This window comes from Bufo gargarizans, chromosome 2 (genome assembly GCF_014858855.1).
Source record: "Bufo gargarizans isolate SCDJY-AF-19 chromosome 2, ASM1485885v1, whole genome shotgun sequence".
NCBI classification, from domain to species: domain Eukaryota; kingdom Metazoa; phylum Chordata; class Amphibia; order Anura; family Bufonidae; genus Bufo; species Bufo gargarizans.
This window is the reverse complement of record NC_058081.1, coordinates 329256930-329284311: the sequence shown is the minus strand read 5'-3', so window position 1 is coordinate 329284311 and position 27382 is coordinate 329256930. Positions and strand designations below refer to the sequence as shown.

The 27382-nt window shown below is 43.2% G+C and overlaps 1 protein-coding gene across 3 annotated transcripts in view; it reads left to right on the top strand.

Annotated features, from left to right (window-relative positions):
• PTPRQ (protein tyrosine phosphatase receptor type Q) overlaps positions 1 to 25048 on the top strand; it is a 530509-nt gene extending 505461 nt beyond the window's left edge. For all 3 annotated transcript variants that reach the window (XM_044280555.1, XM_044280554.1, XM_044280553.1), the window contains 3 exons: positions 127 to 262; positions 3385 to 3508; positions 24422 to 25048. In XM_044280555.1, the coding sequence (XP_044136490.1) occupies positions 127 to 262; positions 3385 to 3508; positions 24422 to 24459 (298 nt within the window). In that variant the 3' untranslated portion in view covers positions 24460 to 25048. The remainder of the gene's footprint in view (positions 1 to 126; positions 263 to 3384; positions 3509 to 24421) is intronic.
• The last annotated feature ends 2334 nt before the right edge of the window (positions 25049 to 27382 follow it).

The window sequence follows — 27382 nt, the reverse complement described above, 5'->3', positions numbered from 1 at the left end:
TTTGGTGAAATATACTGTATGATAAATGTATATGACACACTGTCTAGCTTCTTCAGGATAACTTCTTGGGAGGGTTCCACTGCAGTAATAAACAATATCCAAATTTGTATTTTATTTGTATTTTAGTGCAGGAGTTGGAAGATCGGGCGTTTTTGTTGCGATGGATCATTTAATCCAGCACATTAATCACCATGACTTTGTGGATATTTATGGCCTTGTAGCAGAACTAAGAAGTGAACGAATGTGTATGGTGCAAAACCTGGTAAGTGCATTTCATTTTCAGAAAATAGAGCTTATAAACTGGTCTAGTTGCCCAATGCAACCAGTTTCAGTTTAGCCCTCCCTATATATGCATTTGGAGCCTTAAGCTGGTCATACATTTGAAATAACAATCGGTCATATTGCGGCTGATCAGTCGTCAATGGGATCTTTCATACCAACTAAAACGGCCCGACCAAGGAGTCAGGTTTTAATAAAAACAGACTCCCGGGTGCTTGACCACAATGGCAAGTAATTGGCTGAATTCAGCCGAGTATGCCATCAACAAAGTTTTACAGCACAGTAGATTACATTTTTGGCAGACAGGAGTCTGCCGTTGGCGATCGCGAATTCTTATGCGCACTAGTTTTTCAAATGACAGTTGGCCCTAATGACTGAAATCTGCTATTCTGCCAACTTTAATCTTATGTGTATGGTCACCTTTAGTGACCAAGCAATTTGTTTCATGTTTCCAACGTCACATTCCAAGAGCTATAACTTTTTTTTATTTTTACATTGATGTAACCATATTAGGATTAGTTATTTTGCTGGACAACTTATAGTTTTCATTGGTACCATTTCGGGGTATTTAAGACTTTTGATCGCTTTTTATAAAATTTTTGGTGGTGAATACATAAAAAACAGCAATTACCATGTGGGATACATTACATGATAATTGTGTAGTGCGATTCATTATGGATGAAGAGATACCAAATATGTGAAGGGGTTTATATTTTTGGATTTTTTTCAATGAAAGATGGTGTATTTTTAACCTGGAGTTTTTAGTTTTTTTTTTACATTTATTAGGCCTCATGCACACGACCGTTGCTTTTGTCCGCATCTGAGCCGCTGTTTTTGTGGCTCAGATGCGGACCCATTCGCTTCAATGGGTCTGCAAAAGATGCAGACAGCACTCTGTGTGCTGTCTGCATCCGTTGCTCCGTTCCGTAGCCCCGCAAAAAAACTATAAGGCCTCTTTCACACGGGCGTCAGTATTTTTGCCCGGATAAGAGGCGGGTGCGTTGCGGGAAAATGCGCGATTTTTCCGCGCAAGTGCAAAACATTGTAATGCGTTTTGCACTCGTGTGAGAAAAATCGCGCATGTTTGGTACCCAAACCCGAACTTCTTCTCAAGTTCGGGCTTGGGATTGATGTTCTGAAGATTGTATTATTTTCCCTTATAACATGGTTATAAGGGAAAATAATAGCATTCTGAATACAGAATGCATAGTATAATAGTACTGGAGGGGTTAAAAAAAAAAAAAAAGTTAACTCACCTTATCCTCTTGATCGCGTAGTTCCCGGTCCCTTCTTTACTAGCTGTGGGCTAAATGACCTGTGGTGACGTCAGATCACATGCTCCAATCACATGGTCCATCACCATGGTGATGGAGCATGTGATCTGACATCACCACAGGTCCTTTAGCCCACAGCTAATAAAGAAGGGACCGGGAACTACGCGATCAAGAGGATAAGGTGAGTTAACTTTTTTATTTTTTTTAACCCCTCCAGTACTATTATACTCTGCATTCTGTATTCAGAATGCTATTATTTTACCTTATAACCATGTTATAAGGGAAAATAATACAGTGAATAGACTGTCACCTAAAACCCATGCGTGAAAATCGCACCGCATCCGCACTTGCTTGCGGATGCTTGCGATTTTCACGCAACCCTCTTCATTTCTATGGGGCCTGCGTTACGTGAAAAACGCAGAATATAGAACATGCTGCGATTTTCACGCAACGCATAAGTGATGCGTGAAAATCACCGCTCATGTGAACAGCCCCATAGAAATGAATGGGTCAGGATTCAGTGCGGGTGTAATGCGTTCAACTCACGCATCGCACCCGCGCGGAATACTCGCCCGTGTGAAAGGGGCCTAACATGTCCTATTCTTGTCCATTTTCCGGACAAGAATAGGTATTTCTACAATGGGACGCTTGTTCCGTTCCGCAAATTGCAGAAGGCACAATCCGTTTTTTGCGGATCCGCTGTTTGCATAAAGCCTTAGTCTCACAAGAATAGTTGGACATGCGATTGTTTGATTGTTTCTATAAAAAACTGTACTACTTATGTAGTACAGTGTTTTATGCTGCCTGTAGGAAACTGACAGGCACTATTAGGCTGCACTTCTGGCACATTCTGATAGGAATACACTGCATACAGGCCTGGTGACCTTCATTAGGCCCCCGGATGCAGTGTACAGTCATCGGCACCCAGCTACCTCATTTGCAGTGGTGCTTATGCCTGAGAGAGGAAGCTCCCTCTAAATCACTTAGATGCCTTGGTCACTTTTAAAAGTCACATCTAAGAGGTTAAAAGAGTTGGTCCGGCTCTTCTGCCAATCTGATTTGTTAGAGCAGGAGCAAGGCTGTTATGTGAGAGCCAAGCTCCTGCCTTTTGCGGCACTTGAGACCCATGCAGTGCTTAGTCTAGGCTGCCATAGGAGGTGGCCTAGAATAAGGCCTGTTACTGACCATACATAGGTGTATCAGTGGTCATTAAGGAGTCAAGAAATGAAAGTTATGCTCTGTTCTGATTCGGTGGCTATTTTTCTATTAGACAGTTTTGATAAATGAGTTCCACTACTCCTTATTTAAAGTTGTTGTCTCACTTCAGCAAATGGCATGTATTGAAGTTAATACAAGGCACTTACTAATGTATTGTGATTGTCCATATTGTCACCATTTCTGGCTTGATTAATTTTTCCATCAATACATATTTTCTCCTTATTTCGCCATACTTTGCTGTGGCTAATACATATAAAATCCATGTTACTGCTTGTTAACATTATGACATAGCTAATTTAAGTGCAACAGACCACAGACATCTAAGGCATATAATTTCTATAGCAGCACTTCAGTACTAGAACTCGGTACTGCCATGTGAATAGCAGTGTATGTGGTTTTGTTAATATGAGTGTGAAATATGTTAATATGATTGAATGTATCACCATTCATTGCACATCATTAGGGAACTCATATATATATATATATATATATATATATATATACATATATATATATACTACATTATCCCAGTAAAGACCTTTCTTTCTGGAATGAGTTTAAATAAAATATGTCCAGGTTATATTAGTTATTCCTGTCTTTCTTCCCCCATCAGGCACAGTATATATTTTTACACCAGTGTGCCGTGGACCTGTTAGCAACCAAAGGCAGTAACCAGGCCATCTGTTTTGTAAATTACTCTGCTCTTCAGAAAATGGACTCTTTGGATGCCATGGAGGGTAAGCACATACAGTATCATTTTTTTCACTCTGCCTTCTGCATTCAAACTAGGATTTTCTGTAGAAAGAATATAACAGATTGCTATCAATAAAACTGCATTATATTTGTATTATGTTTCCATGTTTTGCCAGTATTGGAAACAGATCATTTATTTCACAGCGCTCATCTACAGATCTCTACTGCCGGCACCAACCATGGGTGAATCATTCCAGCATTCTTAAGTTTAGAACATGTATACCACGATATACAAATTATTGGGAGAGGTATTTCTCCCTTGTTCTCTGGATTCCTCAGCATGTCTTTTTATTCCAACAGTAGATTAATAGTGGAATTCTTCATAAATCAGTCATGCTCATGCATTTGTATTGACATAACCTACACTCGTTTAGAGTAAAATCATGTCATAAATCCCATTGACATTATTGATAATCCAATAACGAATAAAAAAAATAAAAAAATAAAAAAAGATAATTAAATACTGTATGTCATGATAAATTACAATAGCCACAAGTTGATGGGGATAAAAGCAACTTAAGCAGGGAGGAATCATGACTTCAGATGGAAAAAATTACGAATATTCTAAAATACAAATATGCTGTATAGCACTATATTGAATATAGTGCTATATATTCGTTTTTTAGAATATTCGTCATTTTATCCATCTGAAGTCATGATTCCTCCCTGCTTAAATTGCTTGTGGGCCAATGACTCATTGGCCCACAAGCAAGAAGCAGGGAGGAATCATGTGTAGAGTTGAGCGGACACCTGGATGTTCGGGTTCGAGAAGTTCGGCCGAACTTCCCGGAAATGTTCGGGTTCGGGATCCGAACCCGATCCGAACTTCGTCCCGAACCCGAACCCCATTGAAGTCAATGGGGACCCAAACTTTTCTGCACTAAAAAGGCTGTAAAACAGCCCAGGAAAGGGCTAGAGGGCTGCAAAAGGCAGCAACATGTAGGTAAATCCCCTGCAAACAAATGTGGATAGGGAAATGAATTAAAATAAAAATAAAATAAATAAAAATTAACCAATATCAATTGGAGAGAGGTCCCATAGCAGAGAATCTGGCTCCACGTCACCCACCACTGGAACAGTCCATTCTCAGATATTTAGGCCCCGGCACCCAGGCAGAGGAGAGAGGTACCGTAACAGAGAATCAGTCTGCATGTCATAGCAGAGAATCAGGCTTCACGTCAGCCACCACTGCAACAGTCCATTGTCAGATATTTAGGCCCAGCACCCAGGCAGAGGAGAGAGGTCCCATAACACAGAATCTGTCTTCATGTCAGCAGAGAATCAGTCTGCATGTCATAGCAGAGAATCAGGCTTCACGTCAGCCACCACTGCAACAGTCCATTGTCAGATATTTAGGCCCAGCACCCAGGCAGAGGAGAGAGGTCCCATAACACAGATTCTGGCATGTCACCAGAGAATCAGTCTTCATGTCATAGCATAGAATCAGGCTTCACGTCACCCACCACTGTAACAGTCCATTGTCATAAATTTAGGCCCCGGCACCCAGGCAGAGGAGAGAGGTCCCATAACACTGAATCTGGCTTCATGTCACCAGAGAATCAGTCTTCATGTCATAGCAGAGAATCAGGCTTCACGTCAGCCACCACTGCAACAGTCCATTGTCATATATTTAGGCCCAGCACACAGGCAGAGGAGAGAGGTCCCGTAACAGAGATTCTGTCTTCATGTCAGCAGAGAATTAGTCTGCATGTCATAGCAGAGAATCAGGCTTCACGTCAGCCACCACTGCAACAGTCCATTGGCATATATTTAGGCCCAGCACCCAGGCAGAGGAGAGAGGTCCCGTAACAGACAATCTGTCTTCATGTCAGCAGAGAATCAGTCTGCATGTCATAGCAGAGAATCAGGCTTCACGTCACCCAACATTGGAACAGTCCATTGGCATATATTTAGGCACCGGCACCCAGACAGAGGAGAGGTTCATTCAACTTTGGGTAGCCTCGCAATATAATGGTAAAATGAAAATAAAAATAGGATTGAATGAGGAAGTGCCCTGGAGTACAATAATATATGGTTAAGGGGAGGTAGTTAATGTCTAATCTGCACAAGGGATGGACAGGTCCTGTGGGATCCATGCCTGGTTCATTTTTATGAACGTCAGCTTGTCCACATTGGCTGTAGACAGGCGGCTGCGTTTGTCTGTAATGACGCCCCCTGCCGTGCTGAATACACGTTCAGACAAAACGCTGGCCTCCGGGCAGGCCAGCACCACCAAGGCATAAAAGGCTAGCTCTGGCCACGTGGACAATTTAGAGACCCAGAAGTTGAATGGGGCCGAACCATCAGTCAGTACGTGGAGGGGTGTGCACACGTACTGTTCCACCATGTTAGTGAAATGTTTCCTCCTGCTAACACGTTGCGTATCAGGTGGTGGTGCAGCTAGCTGTGGAGTGTTGACAAAAGTTTTCCACATCTCTGCCATGCTAACCCTGCCCTCAGAGGATCTGGCCGTGACACAGCTGCCTTGGCGACCTCTTGCTCCTCCTCTGCCTTGGCCTTGGGCTTCCACTTGTTCCCCTGTGACATTTGGGAATGCTCTCAGTAGCGCGTCTACCAACATGCGCTTGTACTCGCGCATCTTCCTATCACGCTCCAGTGCAGGAAGTAAGGTGGGCACATTGTCTTTGTAGCGTGGATCCAGCAGGGTGGCAACCCAGTAGTCCGCACACGTTAAAATGTGGGCAACTCTGCTGTCGTTGCGCAGGCACTGCAGCATGTAGTCGCTCATGTGTGCCAGGCTGCCCAGGGGTAAGGACAAGCTGTCCTCTGTGGGAAGCGTATCGTCATCGTCCTGCCTTTCCCCCCAGCCACGCACCAGTGATGGGCCCTAGCTGCGTTGGGTGCCACCCCGCTGTGACCATGCTTCATCCTCATCCTCTTCCACCTCCTCCTCATCCTCGTCCTCGTCCTCCTCGTCCTCCAGTAGTGGGCCCTGGCTGGCCACACTTGTACCTGGCCTCTGCTGTTGCAAAAAACCTCCCTCTGAGTCACTTCGAAGAGACTGGCCTGAAAGTGCTAAAAATTACCCCTCTTCCTCCTCCTCCTCCTGGGCCACCTCCTCTTCCATCATCGCCCTAAGTGTTTTCTCAAGGAGACATAGAAGTGGTATTGTAACGCTGATAACGGCGTCATTGGCCATGTTGGTAGAGTACTCGAAACAGCGCAACAGGGCACACAGGTCTCGCATGGAGGCCCAGTCATTGGTAGTGAAGTGGTGCTGTTCCGCAGTGCGACTGACCCGTGCATGCTGCAGCTGAAACTCCACTATGGCCTGCTGCTGCTCGCACAGTCTGTCCAGCATGTGCAAGGTGGAGTTCCACCTGGTGGGCACGTCGCATATGAGGCGGTGAGCGGGAAGGCCGAAGTTACGCTGTAGCGCAGACAGGCGAGCAGCGGCAGGATGTGAACGCCGGAAGCGCGAACAGATAGCCCACACTTTATACAGCAGCTCTGACATGTCGGGGTAGTTGTGAATGAACTTCTGCACCACCAAATTCAGCACATGCGCCAGGCAAGGGATGTGCGTCAAACCGGCTAGTCCCAGAGCTGCAACGAGATTTCGCCCATTATCGCACACCACCCTGCCGGGCTTGAGGCTCACCGGCAGCAACCACTCGTCAGTCTGTTGTTCTATACCACGCCACAACTCCTGTGCGGTGTGGGGCCTGTCCCCCAAACAGAGAATCAGGCTTCATGTCAGCCACCACTGCAACAGTCCATTGTCAGATATTTAGGCCCAGCACCCAGGCAGAGGAGAGAGGTCCCATAACACAGAATCTGTCTTCATGTCAGCAGAGAATCAGTCTTCATGTCATAGCATAGAATCAGGCTTCACGTCACCCACCACTGTAACAGTCCATTGTCATAAATTTAGGCCCCGGCACCCAGGCAGAGGAGAGAGGTCCCATAACACATGAATCTGGCTTCATGTCACCAGAGAATCAGTCTTCATGTCATAGCAGAGAATCAGGCTTCACGTCAGCCACCACTGCAACAGTCCATTGTCATATATTTAGGCCCAGCACCCAGGCAGAGGAAAGAGGTCCCGTAACCCCTCTTCCTCCTCCTCCTCCTGGGCCACCTCCTCTTCCATCATCGCCCTAAGTGTTTTCTCAAGGAGACATAGAAGTGGTATTGTAACGCTGATAACGGCGTCATTGGCCATGTTGGTGGAGTACTCGAAACAGCGCAACAGGGCACACAGGTCTCGCATGGAGGCCCAGTCATTGGTGGTGAAGTGGTGCTGTTCCGCAGTGCGACTGACCCGTGCATGCTGCAGCTGAAACTCCACTATGGCCTGCTGCTGCTCGCACAGTCTGTCCAGCATGTGCAAGGTGGAGTTCCACCTGGTGGGCACGTCGCATATGAGGCGGTGAGCGGGAAGGCCGAAGTTACGCTGTAGCGCAGACAGGCGAGCAGCGGCAGGATGTGAACGCCGGAAGCGCGAACAGATGGCCCACACTTTATGCAGCAGCTCTGACATGTCGGGGTAGTTGTGAATGAACTTCTGCACCACCAAATTCAGCACATGCGCCAGGCAAGGGATGTGCGTCAAACCGGCTAGTCCCAGAGCTGCAACGAGATTTCGCCCATTATCGCACACCACCAGGCCGGGCTTGAGGCTCACCGGCAGCAACCACTCGTCAGTCTGTTGTTCTATACCACGCCACAACTCCTGTGCGGTGTGGGGCCTGTCCCCCAAACATATGAGTTTCAGAATGGCCTGCTGACGTTTACCCCGGGCTGTGCTGAAGTTGGTGGTGAAGGTGTGTGGCTGACTGGAAGAGGAGGAGGAAGCCGAGAAGGAGGAGGTGGCAACAGGAGGCAAAGAATGTTGCCCTGCAATCCTTGGCGGCGGAAGGACGTGCGCCAAACAGCTCTCCGCCTGGGGCCCAGCTGCCACTACATTTACCCAGTGTGCAGTTAGGGAGATATAGCGTCCCTGGCCGTGCTTACTGGTCCACGTATCTGTGGTTAGGTGGACCTTGCTACAGATGGCGTTGCGCAGTGCACACTTGATTTTATCGGATACTTGGTTGTGCAGGGAAGGCACGGCTCTCTTGGAGAAGTAGTGGCGGCTGGGAACAACATACTGTGGGACAGCAAGCGACATGAGCTGTTTGAAGCTGTCTGTGTCCACCAGCCTAACAGACAGCATTTCATAGGCCAGTAGTTTAAAAATGCTGGCATTCAGGGCCAGGGATCGAGGGTGGCTAGGTGGGAATTTACGCTTTCTCTCAAATGTTTGTGAGATGGAGAGCTGAACGCTGCCATGTGACATGGTTGAGATGCTTGGTGACGGAAGTGGTGGTGGTGTTGGTGGTACATCCCCTGTTTGCTGGGTGGCAGGTGCCAACGTTCCTCCGGAGGCGGAGGAAGAGGCTGAGGCGGCAGCAGCAGAAGAGGCCGAGGCGGCAGCAGCAGAAGAGGCCGAGGCGGCAGCAGCAGAAGAGGCCGAGGTGGCAGCAGCAGAAGAGGTAGCAGGGGGAGCCTGAGTGACTTCCTTGTTTTTAAGGTGTTTACTCCACTGCAGTTCATGCTTTGCATGCAGGTGCCTGGTCATGCAGGTTGTGCTAAGGTTCAGAACGTTAATGCCTCGCTTCAGGCTCTGATGACACAGCGTGCAAACCACTCGGGTCTTGTCGTCAGCACATTGTTTGAAGAAGTGCCATGCCAGGGAACTCCTTGAAGCTGCCTTTGGGGTGCTCGGTTCCAGATGGCGGCGGTCAGTAGCAGGCGGAGTCTCTTGGCGGCGGGTGTTCTGCTTTTGCCCACTGCTCCCTCTTTTGCTACGCTGTTGGCTCTTTCTCACCACTGCCTCTTCCTCCGAACTGTGAAAGTCAGTGGCACGACCTTCATTCCATGTGGGGTCTAGGACCTCATCGTCCCCTGCATCGTCTTCCACCCAGTCTTGATCCCTGACCTCCTGTTCAGTCTGCACACTGCAGAAAGACGCAGCAGTTGGCACCTGTGTTTCGTCATCATCAGAGACTTGCTGAGGTGGTATTCCCATGCCCTTATCATCAGGAAACATAAGTGGTTGTGCGTCAGTGCATTCTATGTCTTCCACCGATGGGGAAGGGCTAGGTGGATGCCCTTGGGAAACCCTGCCAGCAGAGTCTTCAAACAGCATAAGAGAGTGCTGCATAACTTGAGGCTCAGACAGTTTCCCTGATATGCATGGGGGTGATGTGACAGACTGATGGGGTTGGTTTTCAGGCGCCATCTATGCGCTTTCTGCAGAAGACTGGGTGGGAGATAATGTGAACGTGCTGGATCCACTGTCGGCCACCCAATTGACTAATGCCTGTACCTGCTCAGGCCTTACCATCCTTAGAACGGCATTGGGCCCCACCATTAGTGTTGAGCGCGAATATTCGAAAAGCAAATTTTTTTCGCGAATATCGCAACTTCGCGATTTCGCGAATATTTCGAATATAGTGCTATATATTCGTAAAAACGAATATTCGTTTTTTGTTTTTTTTTTCCACAAAATTACAGTACACATATAATTGATTGTTTCCCAAAGGTCCAAAAGCTCAGATCTTACTCACATTGCCTAGAAAGTGATTGAGGCGCGAATCTTCGTAAGGCGATTTTATTAGCGCAAATGCGAATATCGGCACTTGTCCCAGAACAGAGGCAAAGGGCTTTGCATTCATACATTAGTGAATTGAGTTGCGAATCTTCGTAAGGCGATTTTATTAGCGCACATGCGAATATCTACACTTGTCCCTAGAACAGAGGCAAAGGCCTGTGCATGTGCATTCATATAGTATAGCACCATATTCGCGAATACTTCGAACTTCGTAAAATTCGATTTACGAATATTCGTATTTTTTATTTTAGTTTCCACCTTACAGATTACATTGATCTGTACTCTGTCAACTACTGTCATCACCCCCCACTGTATCTCGATTGATTCACAAAAGTCCAAAAGCTCAGATCTTACTCACATTGCCTAGAAAGTGATTGAGGCGCGAATCTTCGTAAGGCGATTTTATTAGCGCACATGCGAATATCGGCACTTGTCCCAGAACAGAGGCAAAGGGCTTTGCATTCATACATTAGTGAATTGAGTTGCGAATCTTCGTAAGGCGATTTTATTAGCGCACATGCAAATATCTACACTTGTCCCCAGAACAGAGAGGCAAAGGCCTGTGCATGTGCATTCATATAATATGAATGCACATGCACAGGCCTTTGCCTCTCTGTTCTGGGGACAAGTGTAGATATTCGCATGTGCGCTAATAAAATCGCCTTACGAAGATTCGCAACTCAATTCACTAATGTATGAATGCAAAGCCCTTTGCCTCTGTTCTGGGACAAGTGCCGATATTCGCCTGTGCGCTAATAAAATCGCCTTACAAAGATTCGCGCCTCAATCACTTTCTAGGCAATGTGAGTAAGATCTGAGCTTTTGGACTTTTGGGAATCAATCGAGATACAGTGGGGGGTGATGACAGTAGTTGACAGAGTACAGATCAATGTAATCTGCAAGGTGGAAACTAAAATAAAAAATACGAATATTCGTAAATCGAATTTTACGAAGTTCGAAGTATTCGCGAATATGGTGCTATACTATATGAATGCACAGGCCTTTGCCTCTCTGTTCTGGGGACAAGTGTAGATATTCGCCTGTGCGCTAATAAAATCGCCTTACAAAGATTCGCGCCTCAATCACTTTCTAGGCAATGTGAGTAAGATCTGAGCTTTTGGACTTTTGGGAATCAATCGAGAAACAGTGGGGGGTGATGACAGTAGTTGACAGAGTACAAATCAATGTAATCTGTAAGGTGGAAACTAAAATAAAAAATACGAATATTCGTAAATCGAATTTTACGAAGTTCAAAGTATTCGCGAATATGGTGCTATACTATATACATGCACAGGCCTTTGCCTCTCTGTTCTGGGGACAAGTGTAGATATTCGCATGTGCGCTAATAAAATCGCCTTACGAAGATTCGCAACTCAATTCAATCACTAATGTATGATTCATACATTAGTGATTGAATTGAATTGCGAATCTTCGTAAGGCGATTTTATTAGCGCACATGCGAATATCTACACTTGTCCCCAGAACAGAGAGGCAAAGGCCTGTGCATGTATATAGTATAGCACCATATTCGCGAATACTTCGAACTTCGTAAAATTCGATTTACGAATATTCGTATTTTTTATTTTAGTTTCCACCTTACAGATTACATTGATCTGTACTCTGTCAACTACAGTCATCACCCCCCACTGTATCTCGATTGATTCACAAAAGTCCAAAAGCTCAGATCTTACTCACATTGCCTAGAAAGTGATTGAGGCGCGAATCTTTGTAAGGCGATTTTATTAGCGCACAGGCGAATATCAGCACTTGTCCCAGAACAGAGGCAAAGGGCTTTGCATTCTTACATTAGTGATTGAATTGAGTTGCGAATCTTCGTAAGGCGATTTCATTAGCGCACATGCAAATTTTGCATCTCATAATATGTATTATGCGATGCGAAAATTCTATTTATCGCATATGCGAAATAATAACGAATTCGAATATTCGCAAATATTTTACGAATATTCTTTCGAATATTCGCGAAATTTCGCGAATTCGAATATGGGACATGCCGCTCAACACTACCCACCATATATCGCTGTCAATTCTGGCGGCTACTGGGACCTGAGGTAGTTGGTACACTAGGACGTGTGGATGTGGCAGAATGGCCACGTCCTCTCCCAGCACCAGAGGGTCCACTAACACCACCACGACCATGTCCACGTCCGCGTCCCTTACTAGATGTTTTCCTCATTGTTATCGTTCACCACAACAACAAAAATATTATTTGGCCCAATGTATTGAATTCAAATTCAGGCCTTTTTTTACAGACACCTAACACTATCTGGCTATCTATTTAGGTACCGTATTACACTAATACAGGCACAGCAGTAACCACCGATTTAGCTGACTATGAATTTGAGGCCTAGTATTTAGGCGCTGGGTGACAGGTATACGTTTTACGGACAGAATTAGACTGGGATATGCACAGTAGCGTGTGTGTGAAGTTATTGAGAATGACCCTATCAGCACCTTGATTCTGATATACCCTTTTAGGGATGTATTTAAAGTAGGCCTGATACAGCAGAAACCACTAAATTAGGAAATTGCTAAATTGGGAATTGTATTTCAACCCAGAACAAAAACTGTGCTTGGACGGACACTAAATAACTTGCCCAGCCACAGCAATAACCACAGATTTAGCTGGATATAAATTTGAGGCCTAGTATTTAGGCTCTGGGTGACAGGTATAGGTTTACTGACAGAATTAGACTTGGAAAGGCACAGTAGCGTGTGTGTGAAGTTATTCAGAATGACCCTATGTGCACCTTGAATATTATATACCCTTTTAGGGATAGATTTCAAATAGCTCTGATACAGCAGAAACCACTAAATTAGGAAATTGCTAAATTGGGAATTGTATTTCAACCCAGAACAAAAACTGTGCTTTGACGGACACTAAATAACTTGCCCAGCCACAACAGTACAGCAGTAACGACAGATTTAGCAGGATATAAATTTGAGGCCTAGTATTTAGGCGCTGGGTGACAGGTATACGTTTTACGGAAAGAATTAGACTGGGATATGCACAGTAGCGTGTGTGTGAAGTTATTGAGAATGACCCTATCAGCAACTTGATTCTGATATACCCTTTTAGGGATGTATTTAAAGTAGGCCTGATACAGCAGAAACCACTAAATTAGGAAATTGCTAAATTGGGAATTGTATTTCAACCCAGAACAAAAACTGTGCTTGGACGGACACTAAATAACTTGCCCAGCCACAGCAATAACCACAGATTTAGCTGGATATAAATTTGAGGCCTAGTATTTAGGCTCTGGGTGACAGGTATAGGTTTACTGACAGAATTAGACTTGGAAATGCACAGTAGCGTGTGTGTGAAGTTATTCTGAATGACCCTATGTGCACCTTGAATCTTATATACCCTTTTAGGGATAGATTTTAAATAGCTCTGATACAGCAGAAACCACTAAATTAGGAAATTGCTAAATTGGGAATTGTATTTCAACCCAGAACAAAAACTGTGCTTTGACGGACACTAAATAACTTGACCAGCCACAACAGTACAGCAGTAACTACTGAGGGTTAAATGCACTTGGTGACAGGCGCAGCTTGCCCCTGATGTAGTATATGGCTAAAAAATAAACAGACTATTGCTGGTTCAATGCACTTGGTGTGACAGCTTCACCCTGATGTAGGATTTAGCCAAAAAACAACCACACCATTGAGGGTTAAATGCACTTGGTGACAGCTTGCCCCTGATGTAGTATATGGCCAAAAAATAAACAGACTATTGCTGGTTAAATGCACTTGGTGTGACAGCTTCACCCTGATGTAGGATTTAGCCAAAAAATAACCACACCAGTGAGGATTAAACGCACTTGGTGACAGGCGCAGCTTGCCCCTGATGTAGTATATGGCCAAAAAATAACCAGACTATTGTTGGTTAAATGCACTTGGTGTGACAGCTTCACACTGATGTAGGAATTAGCCAAAAAACAACCACACCATTAAGGGTTAAATGCACTTGGTCGCAGCTTGTGCTGGCACACCACAAGACACAAAATGGCCGCCGATCACCCCAGAAAAAAGTGACTGACAAACGCTCTGGGCAGCCTAAAAACAGTGAGCAATTGAGTATCAGCAGCTCAATGATCCACAGCTGCAGATCGATCAATTAATCAAGTCCTTTGGAGGAGTTAATCAGCCTAATCTCGCCCTACTGTCGCAGCCGCAACCTCTCCCTATGCTGATCAGAGCAGAGTGACGGGCGGCGCTATGTGACTCCAGCTTAAATAGATGCTGGGTCACATGGTGCTCTGGCCAATCACAGCCATGCCAATAGTAGGCATGGCTGTGATGGCCTCTTGGGGCAAGTAGTATGACGCTTGTTGATTGGCTGCTTTGCAGCCTTTCAAAAAGCGCCAAGAAAGCGACGAACACCGAACCCGAACCCGGACTTTTACGAAAATGTCCGGGTTCGGGTCCGTGTCACGGACACCCCAAAATTCGGTACGAACCCGAACTATACAGTTCGGGTTCGCTCATCCCTAATCATGTGTCCAGACAGAAAAAATTACAAATATTCAATATAACGAATATATATTCTAAATATTCGCAAATTCTCGAAGTAGCGATATTCAAGATAAAAATTAGCTTTTTGAATATTCATGCTCAACACTAGTTTTTTCTCCTGCAGTGCGATATGTGAGTGCTTCTCTCTCCTCGTTCTAGAGATTGGTGGGGGTCTCAGTCTCAGACCCCCTGTGATCAAGACTTTGATATGCCTCTATGACATATCAACAGTTTTATGAAAACTCATTGACCCTTTAATGACAATTTTATGTACTGTTCGTTTTGCTATTGGATCATCTATAAAGTAATGTGGATTTTGATTATTTTGATTAGGTGGATTTTAATGTGATGTAACCTTATATGAGCGCAGGTATAAAATTTATGGTATGGATTTTGTGGTAATCATTATTTTTAAATGTTTTTTCATGATATTATTTATTAGAGATCAGCGAATTTCTTAATATTCGTTTTGGGTCCAATTTGTTTGAATCGACCAAGCGATTCGATTCGGGTATGAATTGATTCTACCCAAATCAAAAGTACTTTTTAATGCCTGGAATCTTTTTCTCTCTGGGGTTATTTGCTCATGGATTCTCACCAGCTAACAGTTGTGATATTTAAATTATTAGTGGGTATTAAATGTGCAATACAAACTAAATACAAACTAATCACCTGACTAAGGCTACTTTCACACCTGCGTTTAGGTGCGGATCCGTCTGGTATTTTTTTTTGTTTTTTTTGTTCATGATAATGCAAACGGATCCGTCCAGACTTTACATTGAAAGTCAATGGGGGACGGATCCGTTTGAAAAATGCACCATATTGTGTCACCTTTGAACGGATCTGCCCCTATTGACTTCCATTGACTTCCGCTGCAAGCAGCGTTCAGGTGTCCGCCTGCTGAGCGGAGCCCAAACGCTGCCAGACTGATGCATTCTGAGCGGATCCGCATCCACTCAGAATGCATTAGGGCTGGACAGATCCGTTCGGGGCCGCTTGTGAGAGCCTTTAAACGGAACTCACAAGCGGAGCCCCGAACGCAAATGTGAAATTTGCCTAAGCATGTGCATCAGGTTAATTGGGTTGACTATTGATGTGGAGTTTGGTATAGATTTTACTAAATGTAGTGCATTTATGGTAACAGTCATACATAACAGTTATTTGTCACTTAAAGGGGTTTAGCCAAGTTTTAAACATATTCCCTATCCACAACATACGGTAGGTGAATAAGTGTCTAATCAGTGGAGGTCTGACTGCAGGGAAACTGTCTGTTCATGTGTCCTCCCATATTAATGGTGCAGTGGTTAAAGGGCTTCTGTCACCCCACTAAACCTATATTTTTTTTTTTGCTTACTTATAATCCCTACACTGCGATTTATGGCTACATGATCAAATTAATCATTTTGGTCCTGTAGATTTAGTTTAAAACAAGCTTTTAACCCCTTAAGGACATAGGGCGTACCGGTACGCCCTATTTCCCGAGTCCTTAAGGACCAAGGGCGTACCGGTACGTCCTAACTTAAAATCTTAATTCCGGCGCCGCTGGGGTTAATCGGAACGGGATTTCGGCTGAAATCATTCAGCCGGCATCCCGTAACAACGCAGGGGGGGGTCATTTGACCCCCCCGTATCGGCGATCGCAGAAAACCGCAGGTCAATTCAGACCTGCGGTTTGCTGCGCTTTTTGCCGTTTCTGATCCCCGCGGTCCCTGACCGCGGGGATCAGAAACTTCAGAGTGCCCGAAATCAATATTGTTAACCCCCCCCTGCACCCCTGCACGATTTGATGGCGGCGGGTGGTGCAGGGGGGGTGTCGCATGCAGTGGGGGCGTTGCGGGAGGCGGGCGGTGCGGCAGGCGGGATCGCGATCCCCCGCCCGCCTCCCATTGCATAATCGTTGGTGTACAGTGGGTATACCAGGGTGCCAGCACATTGCTGGCACCCTGGTATAAACGGCTGACATCGTTGATGCGATGTCAGCCGTTTAACCCTTTCCATACAGCGGTCCGTACGGACCGCTGTATGGAAAAGGTTAACAGTAAGAGGGAGCTCCCTCCCTCTCCGATCGGGGGGCTGCTGTGCCTTTGCAGCCCCCCGATGGGAGAAGGAGAGAGCCCCCAGACAGCCCCCCCAGAACCCCGTCCTTACCCTTCCCCGTCTGCGAAGTTCTGACCATAACTGAGCAGACGGGGAAGGTCCATGGTGCTGAACAGATCTGTGCTGAAAGCATAGACCTGTTCAGTGTAAGTAAAATACAGTGCAGAAACCAATATAGGTTCTGTTCTGTATTTTACAGACATCAGACCCACTGGATCTTCAAGAACCAAGTGGGTCTGGGTCAAAAAAATCAAATAAAAAGTGAAAAAAGTTAAGATAAAAAAAAAAAACATTTATCACTGAATAAAAATTAAAAAAATAAAATACACTACACATATTAGGTATCGCCGCGTCCGTAACGACCTGATCTATAAAATGGTCATGTTACTTTCCCCGCACAGTGAACGCCATAAAAATAAAAAAATAAAAACTATGAGAAAATTGAAATTTTGCCCACCTTACTTCCCAAAAAATGTAATAAAAGTGATCAAAAAGTCGCATGTACGCCAAAATAGTACCAATCAAACCGTCATCTCATCCCGCAAAAAATGAGACCCTACTCAAGATAATCGCCCAAAAACTGAAAAAACTATGGCTCTTAGACTATGGAAACACTAAAACATGATTTTTTTTGGTTTCAAAAATAAAATCATTGTGTAAAATGTACATAAATAAAAATAAAGTATACATATTAGGTATCGCCGCGTCCGTATCGACCGGCTCTATATAAATATCACATGACCTAACCCCTCAGGTGACCACCGTAAAAAAAAAAAAAAAAAACTGTGTAAAAAAAGCAATTTTTTGCCATCTTACGTCACAAAAAGTGTAATAGCAAGCGATCAAAAAGTCATATGCACCCCAAAATAGTGCCAATCAAACTGTCATCTCACCCCGCAAAAAATTAGACCCTACTCAAGATAATCACCCAAAAACTGAAAAAACTATGGCTCTTAGACTATGGAGACACTAAACAATTTTTTGGTTTTCAAAATGAAGTTATTGTATAAAACTTACATAAATAAAAAAAATTGTATACATATTAGGTATCGCCGCGTCCGTGACAACCTGCTCTATAAAATTACCACGTGATCTAACCTGTCAGATGAATGTTGTAAATAACAAAAAAAAAAAACATGCCAAAAAAGCTATTTCTTGTTACCTTGCCGCACAAAAAGTGTAATATAGAGCAACCAAAAATCATATGTACCCTAAACTAGTACCAACAATACTGCCACCCTATTCCGTACTTTCTAAAATGGGGTCACTTTTTTTGGAGTTTCTACTCTAGGGGTGCATCAGGGGGGCTTCAAATGGGACATGGTGTCAAAAAACCAGTCCAGCAAAATCTGCCTTCCAAAAACCGTATGGCATTCCTTTTCTTCTGCACCCTGCCGTGTGCCCGTACAGTAGTTTAGGACCACATATGGGGTGTTTCTGTAAACTACAGAATCAGGGCCATAAATAATGAGTTTTGTTTGGCTGTTAACCCTTGCTTTGTTACAGGAAAAAAAATATTAAAATGGAAAATCTGCCAAAAAAGTGAAATTTTGAAATTGTATCTCTATTTTCCATTGAATCTTGTGCAACACCTAAAGGGTTAACAAAGTTTGTAAAATCAGTTTTGAATACCTTGAGGGGTGTAGTTTCTTAGATGGGGTCACTTTTATGGAGTTTCTACTCTAGGGGGGCATCAGGGGGGCTCCAAATGGGACATGGTGTCAAAAAACCAGTCCAGCAAAATCTGCCTTCCAAAAACCGTATGGCATTCCTTTCCTTCTGCGCCCTGCCGTGTGCCCGTACAGTAGTTTACGACCACATATGGGGTGTTTCTGTAAACTACAGAATCAGGGCCATAAATAATGAGTTTTGTTTGGCTGTTAACCCTTGCTTTGTTACTGGAAAAAAAATATTAAAATGGAAAATCTGCCAAAAAAGTGAAATTTTGAAATTGTATCTCTATTTTCCATTGAATCTTGTGCAACACCTAAAGGGTTAACAAAGTTTGTAAAATCAGTTTTGAATACCTTGAGGGGTGTAGTTTCTTAGATGGGGTCACTTTTATGGAGTTTCTACTCTAGGGGTGCATCAGGGGGGCTTCAAATGGGACATGGTGTCAAAAAAACTGTCCAGCACAATCTGGCTTCCAAAAACCATACGGCGCACCTTTCACTCTACGCCCCGCTGTGTGGCCGTACAGTAGTTTATGGCCACATATGGGGTGTTTCTGTAAACAGTAGAGTCAGGGCAATAAAGATACAGTCTTGTTTGGCTGTTAACCCTTGCTTTGTTAGTGGAAAAAATGGGTTAAAATGGAAAATTAGGCAAAAAAATGAAATTCTCAAATTTCATCCCCATTTGCCAATAACTCTTGTGCAACACCTAAAGGGTTAACGGAGTTTGTAAAATCAGTTTTGAATACCTTGAGGGGTGTAGTTTCTTAGATGGGGTCACTTTTATGGAGTTTCTACTCTAGGGGTGCATCAGGGGGCTTCAAATGGGACATGGTGTCAAAAAAACTGTCCAGCAAAATCTGGCTTCCAAAAACCATACGGCGCACCTTTCACTCTACGCCCCGCTGTGTGGCCGTACAGTAGTTTATGGCCACATATGGGGTGTTTCTGTAAACAGCAGAGTCAGGGCAATAAAGATACAGTCTTGTTTGGCTGTTAACCCTTGCTTTGTTAGTGGAAAAAATGGGTTAAAATGGAAAATTAGGCAAAAAAATGAAACTCTCAAATTTCATCCCCATTTGCCAATAACTCTTGTGCAACACCTAAAGGGTTAACGGAGTTTGTAAAATCAGTTTTGAATACCTTGAGGGGTGTAGTTTATAGAATGGGGTCATTTTTGGGCGGTTTCTATTATGTAAGCCTCGCAAAGTGACTTCAGAGCTGTAGTGGTCCCTAAAAATTGGGTTTTTGTAAATTTCTGAAAAATTTCAAGATTTGCTTCTAAACTTCTAAGCCTTGTAACATCCCCAAAAAATAAAATATCATTCCCAAAATAATTCAAACATGAAGTAGACATATGGGGAATGTTAAGTCATCACAATTTTTTGGGGTATTACTATGTATTACAGAAGTAGAGAAACTGAAACTTTGAAATTTGCTAATTTTTCCAAATTTTTGGTAAATTAGGTATTTTATTATGCAAAAAAATTAATTTTTTTGACTTTTTTTTACTAGTATCATGAAGTACAATATGTGACGAAAAAACAATCTCAGAATGGCCTGGATAAGTCAAAGCGTTTTAAAGTTATCACCACTTAAAGTGACACTGGTCAGATTTGCAAAAAATGGCCTGGTCCTTAAGGTGAAAATGAGCCCGGTCCTTAAGGGGTTAAAATATGCTAATTACCTTGCTACCAGAAAGTAGGACGGCTACTTGCTGGTAGCAGCCGCATCCTCCGATCGTAAAGACGCCCCCTCCACACTGTGATTGACAGGGCCAGGGAACGGGATCGTTCTCTGCTGGCCCTGCCTGTTTGCATTTAAAATCTTGCGCCTGCGCCGCGGCCGTACCTGTCTTCAATTGGCGGAGGCGCACTGAGAGGCGGCCGCTCCATTCTCAATGCGCCTGCGCCGGGTGTAGATGTGACGTCATCGGCGCAGGCGCATTGAGGATAGAGCGGCCAAGCGAGCGGCTGCCTTTCAGTGCGCCTGCGCCAATTGAAGACAGGTACGGCCGCGGCGCAGGCGCAAGATTTTAAATGCAAACAGGCAGGGCCAGCAGAGAACGATCCCGTTCCCTGGCCCTGTAAATCACAATGTGGAGGGGGCGTCTTTACGATCGGAGGATGCGGCTGCTACCAGCAAGTAGCCGCCCTACTTGCTGGTAGCAAGGTAATTAGCATATTTTAAAAGCTTGTTTTAAACTAAATCTACCCGACCAAAATGATTAATTTGATCATGTAGCCATAAATCGCAGTGTAGGGATTATAAGTAAGCAAAAAAATAATAATAGGTTTAGTGGGGTGACAGAAGCCCTTTAAGTATGTGAGCTGCCCCTTCCTTAATCTCTCTAGGACTGTCAGATAGGGCTATACTCGCCTCTCTCCAGCAGTCCCATAGTGAAGGAAGAGAGAGATAATGTGCATGCTCGACCACTACTCCATTCATTTGGGCAACACAAGACTCCCATTCTTGTTATCGAAGGATGTCCCAGTGGTTGGACCCCAACTAATCAAACCTGTGGATGGGGAATATGTTTAAACCTTGACACAACCCCTTTTAACAAAATAAAACACAGAGATATATACAGGTCCTTCTCAAAAAATTAGCATATTGTGATAAACTTCATTATTTTCTGTAATGTACTGATAAACATTAGACTTTCATATATTTTAGATTCATTACACACCAACTGAAGTAGTTCAAGCCTTTTATTGTTTTAATATTGATGATTTTGGCATACAGCTCATGAAAACCCAAATTTCCTATCTCAAAAAATTAGCATATTTCATCCGACCAATAAAAGAAAGTGTTTTACAAAAAAAGTCAACCTTCAAATAATTATGTTCAGTTATGCACTCAATACTTGGTCGGGAATCCTTTTGCAGAAATGACTGCTTCAATGCGGCGTGGCATGGAGGCAATCAGCCTGTGGCACTGCTGAGGTGTTATGGAGGCCCAGGATGCTTCGATAGCGGCCTTAAGCTCATCCAGAGTGTTGGGTCTTGCGTCTCTCAACTTTCTCTTCCCAATATCCCAAAGATTCTCTATGGGGTTCAGGTCAGGAGAGTTGGCAGGCCAATTGAGCCCAGTAATACCATGGTCAGTAAACCATTTACCAGTGGTTTTGGCACTGTGAGTAGGTGCAATGTCGTGCTGAAAAATGAAATCTTCATCTCCATAAAGCTTTTCAGCAGATGGAAGCATGAAGTGCTCCAAAATCTCCTGATGGCTAGCTGCATTGACCCTGCCCTTGATAAAACACAGTGGACCAACACCAGCAGCTGACATGGCACCCCAGACCATCACTGACTGTGGGTACTTCACACTGGACTTCAGGCATTTTGGCATTTCCCTCTCCCCAGTCTTCCTCCAGACTCTGGCACCTTGATTTCCGAATGACATGCAACAGTCCAGTGCTGCTTCTCTGTAGCCCAGGTCAGGCGCTTCTGCCACTGTTTCTGGTTCAAAAGTGGCTTGACCTGGGGAATGCGGCACCTGTAGCCCATTTCCTGCACACTCCTGTACACGGTGGCTCTGGATGTTTCTACTCCAGACTCAGTCCACTGCTTCCGCAGGTCCCCCAAGGTCTGGAATCGGTCCTTCTCCACAATCTTCCTCAGGGTCCGGTCACCTCTTCTCGTTGTGCAGCGTTTTCTGCCATACTTTTTCCTTCCCACAGACTTCCCACTGAGGTGCCTTGATACAGCACTCTGGGAACAGCCTATTCCTTCAGAAATTTCTTTCTGTGTCTTACCCTCTTGCTTGAGGGTGTCAATGATGGCCTTCTGGACAGCAGTCAGGTCGGCAGTCTTACCCATGATTGCGGTTTTGAGTAATGAACCAGGCTGGGAGTTTTTAAAAGCCTCAGGAATCTTTTGCAGGTGTTTAGAGTTAATTAGTTGATTCAGATGATTAGGTTATTAGCTCGTTTAGAGAACCTTTTCATGATATGCTAATTTTTTGAGATAGGAATTTGGGGTTTTCATGAGCTGTATGCCAAAATCATCAATATTAAAACAATAAAAGGCTTGAACTACTTCAGTTGGTGTGTAATGAATCTAAAATATATGAAAGTCTAATGTTTATCAGTACATTACAGAAAATAATGAACTTTATCACAATATGCTAATTTTTTTAGAAGGACCTGTAGATGCTCAGCTCACCCGTCTATTGTCAGGCAAGGTGCTCAAAGTCTAACTGACTCACCCAGTCAAAAAGAATATATATAAGTAGATATTATTAACAGACTGGCACAATGTATCTGACAACAAGAAGAGACTAAGCAGATATTGTATAATGAATAAAAATTTATTTTCCCTATTGCGGTTAAAATATAAATAGAAATTTAATGATCACAATAAAATAGAAAGTAAATGAATATCTAGTATGAAATAAAAAATAAAAAGTATTTAGAAAAATAATTTAAAAAATAATGAAATTGTCACCAAAAGGAAAATTGATTATGGAGGGAATTTAACCCCAAAAATGGCAGTAAATGTTCTTGTTGAGAATATCAGTTGATCGGTAGCAATATGACTGCTATATATCCACAGAGGATCAATAATGATCAAAAAATGTATTTCCTGATCAATGAACTGATCATGATTTAATTGGTTGCTACACAGTCTGATGTAGTTAACTAAATAGTTCTCTGTTAGGTGATTATAATGATACCAGGTATCGGCTGCATAGTGTTAATCAGGTGTGTAGATCTTATAATTGAGGCAGATTTACTGTTCCTCCGATAAATGACTGGTTTTGTATTAATAATTCCTATTATATTACGTGATGCGGCCATTTCAACAAGTAGTCTAAGTCTTATAGCAGGCAGGTATTGTCTTTGTATCTCCTTTGGCGTCCCACACAGAGATAATACCCTGCCTGCTATTACCTTTCTGACGTCTTCTTATGGGTGCGTTCTCTCTTATTCTATATGCCGTCCAGGTGAAATTTGCTGTCCGCTGTATTCTCCTCACACGCGCGGCAGGCTCGGCGTCCTACGTAGCGCTTTGTAGGCTCGGCGTCCCATGTGGTGCTTTGCAGGATCGGCGTCTCACGTGGTGTTGGGTGGGTTCAGTGTCCCACGTGATCAGTATTTGGTGATTCTGTATGCCGGGGAGGCTTTGGTGGATCTGAGGGCTAGTATAATTACAAGGAAGCACTTCCTATTTGATTAACATGTAATGTCCTTTTACTGCAAATTTTAACACCCGTCTGTCCAGACAGTAAAAGGACATTACACGTCAGAAAGGTAATAGAAGGCAGGGTATTATCTCTGTGTGGGACGCCACAGGAGATACAAAGACAATACCTGCCTACTATAAGACTTAGACTACTTGTTGAAATGGCCGTATCACGTAAAATAATAGGAATTATCAATACAAAACTAATCATTAAATAGACAGTAAATCTGCCTCAATTAAAAGATCTACACACATGATTAACACTATGCAGCCGATACCTGGTATCATTCTAATCACCTAACAGAGAACTATTTAGCTAACTACATCAGACTGTGTAGCAACCAATTCAATCATGATCAGTTCATTGATCAGGAAATACTATTTTTTGATCATTATTGATCCTCTGTGGATATATAGCAGTCATATTGCTACCGATCAACTGATATTCTCAACAAGAACATTTACTGCCATTTTTGGGGTTAAATTCCCTCCATAATCAATTTCCCTTTTCGGTGACAATTTCATCATTTTTTTAAATAATTTTTCTAAATACTTTTTATATTTTATTTCATACTAGATTCATTTTCATTTTTATCTTTCTATTTTATTGTGATCATTAAATTTCTATTTATATTTTAACCGCAATAGGGAAAATACATTTTTATTTATTATACAATATCTGCTTAGTCTCTACTTGTTCCCAGATACAGTGTGCCAGTCTGTTAATAATATCCCTTTAACAAAATAGCCTGGTCATAATTGTTATTTCTTGTTAATTCTTTTTAGGTGATGTTGAACTTGAATGGGAAGAGACAACCATGTAACATTCAATATCAGACAAAACCTTATCCTATGTTACGCGTGGCAGAAGCCAAAAGAGCTCGCTCTTATGGAGAACAGCAGAGGAGATGTGAATTAGCAACCAATTACCCCTGTGCCTTAAATCTTTGTCAGTTGTAATGTTATGTGCACAGAAGCACAAGATATTGAAATATTTTTGCACTGCTGTGGACTGCGAGTAAAGGATTGTAAGCAGATTCAAAAGATTATCTTGAAAGAGATAAGCAGAGCCAAACTGAATATAAAGTGTTACAGTGTTACTGTCCTCTGTGTGGATACCTCTGTTTGAATAACTACTGCATTCTTTTTGAAAAATGTATATATATATATATATATATATGTTGTCGGTCTTAGGATACCATGCTCTGATCCTGAACAGCTGAAGGGTCATCCTGTGACACCATGGAAATATTTTGGCCTTTACACAGCACACAGTAGCTCTTCAGGGACACTTGGGGCTATTTAAGACTGCCAATTCTTTTATCATGCCTTTTTCAATATTTTGCATATAGCTGGTGATAAATTACCTCATTTATCTGTCTCTTTTTTATTGAAAATATGTTATAGAATAAAGGTTTGATTTACGATACCTACTGATTAATTGTTGTTCTTACTTTCACCTAAGGATTCCCAGTAAAATTCTAGCAGAACAGCGTGCAATGCTATACCAGAAAATTTATTACACCACCAATATAATAGAATTTACAAGGTAAAAATGGAAGTCTAGCCGAGCATGGATGCACATTTTAAACTGGTGATAAATTATTGTGAGTCGTATCCTGATGATTGTGACCTCAAAGAAAAAGATACTGTAAAGGGTACACAAAATCTCCACAAACGCATGTGACATGCTTTTACAAAAATCATCATCACACTGCCCCTAGTGGAGCTCACAATCTAAGTTCCCTATTAATATGTCTTTGGAGTGTGGGAGGAAACCAGAACATACAAACTCCATGCAGATGTTGTTCTTGGTCAGATTTAAACCTAGGACCCCAGGGCACCACTGCTAATCACTCAGCCAACGTGCTGCCCTAGATAGATAAATAAATAGACAGACAGACAGCCATGTGATAGATATGTAGGCATAATTAAACATATCTGGGTCCATAATAACCCTAGTTTTAAGGGAATGTGGCACATATATATTTTACTTATGAAAACCAGTATTTTAAGGACAATAGATGTGAAACTGTGCCAAATAACTGGTGGGCCCCTGATTTCAACCCTTTATCCCCTATACAGTAAACTGATCTTCGTTGCAGGGGAGCCACCAGGATGCTACCTCTTGAAATACAAACAGGATTCCAAAAAAGTTGGGACACTATAAAAATTGTAAATAAATACTGAATGCAATGATGTGGAGGTGCCAACTTCTAATATTTTATTCAGAATAGAACATAAATCACGGAACAAAAGTTTAAACTGAGAAAATGTACCATTTTAAGGGAAAAATATGTTGAATCAGAAATTCATGGTGTCAAGAAATCCCCAAAAAGTTGGGACAAGGCCATTTTCACCACTGTGTCGCATCTCCCCTTCTTCTTACAACACTCAACAGACGTCTGGGGACCGAGGAGACCAGTTTCTCAAGTTTAAAAATAGGAATGCTCTCCCATTCTTGTCTAATACAGGCCTCTAACTGTTCAATCGTCTTGGGCCTTCTTTGTTGCACCTTCCTCTTTATGATGCGCCAAATGTTCTCTACAGGTGAAAGATCTGGACTGCAGACTGGCCATTTCAGTACCCGGATCCTTCTCCTACGCAGCCATGATGTTGTAATTGATGCAGAAAGTGGTCTGGCATTATCTTGTTGAAAAATGCAGGGTCTTCCCTTAAAGAGATGACGTCTGGATGGGAGCATATGTTGTTCTAGAACCTGAATATATTTTTCTGCATTGATGGTGCCTTTCCAGACATGCAAGCTGCCCATGCCACACGCACTCATGCAACCCCATACCATCAGAGATTCAGGCTTCTGAACTGAGCGTTGATAACAACTTGGGTTGTCCTTGTCCTCTTTGGTCCGGATGACATGGCGTCCCAGATTTCCAAAAAGAACTTCGAATCGTGACTCGTCTGACCACAGAACAGTCTTCCATTTTGCCACACTCCATTTTAAATGATCCCTGGCCCAGTGAAAACGCCTGAGCTTGTGGATCTTGCTTAGAAATGGCTTCTTCTTTGCACTGTAGAGTTTCAGTTGGCAACGGCGGATGGCACGGTGGATTATGTTCACTGACAATGGTTTCTGGAAGTATTCCTGAGCCCATTCTGTGATTTCCTTTACAGTAGCATTCCTGTTTGTGGTGCAGTGTCGTTTAAGGGCCCGGAGATCACGGGCATCCAGTATGGTTTTACGGCCTTGACCCTTACGCACAGAGATTGTTCCAGATTCTCTGAATCTTCGGATGATGTTATGCACAGTTGATGATGATAGATGCAAAGTCTTTGCAAGTTTTCGCTGGGTAACACCTTTCTGATATTGCTCCACTATCTTTCTGCGCAACATTGTGGGAATTGGTGATCCTCTACCCATCTTGGCTTCTGAGAGACACTGCCACTCTGAGAAGCTCTTTTTATACCCAATCATGTTGCCAATTGACCTAATTAGTGTTAATTGGTCTTCCAGCTCTTCGTTATGCTCAAATTTACTTTTTCCAGCCTCTTATTGCTACTTGTCCCAACTTTTTTGGGATTTGTTGACACCGTGAATTTTTGAATCAACGTATTTTTCCTTTAAAATGATACATTTACTCGGATTAAACGTTTGATCTGTCATGTACGTTCTATTACAAATAAAATATTGACATTTGCCATCTCCACATCATTGCATTCAGTTTTTATTCACGATTTGTATAGTGTCCCAACTTTTTGGGAATCCGGTTTGTAGTCCTGGTGCAGTTG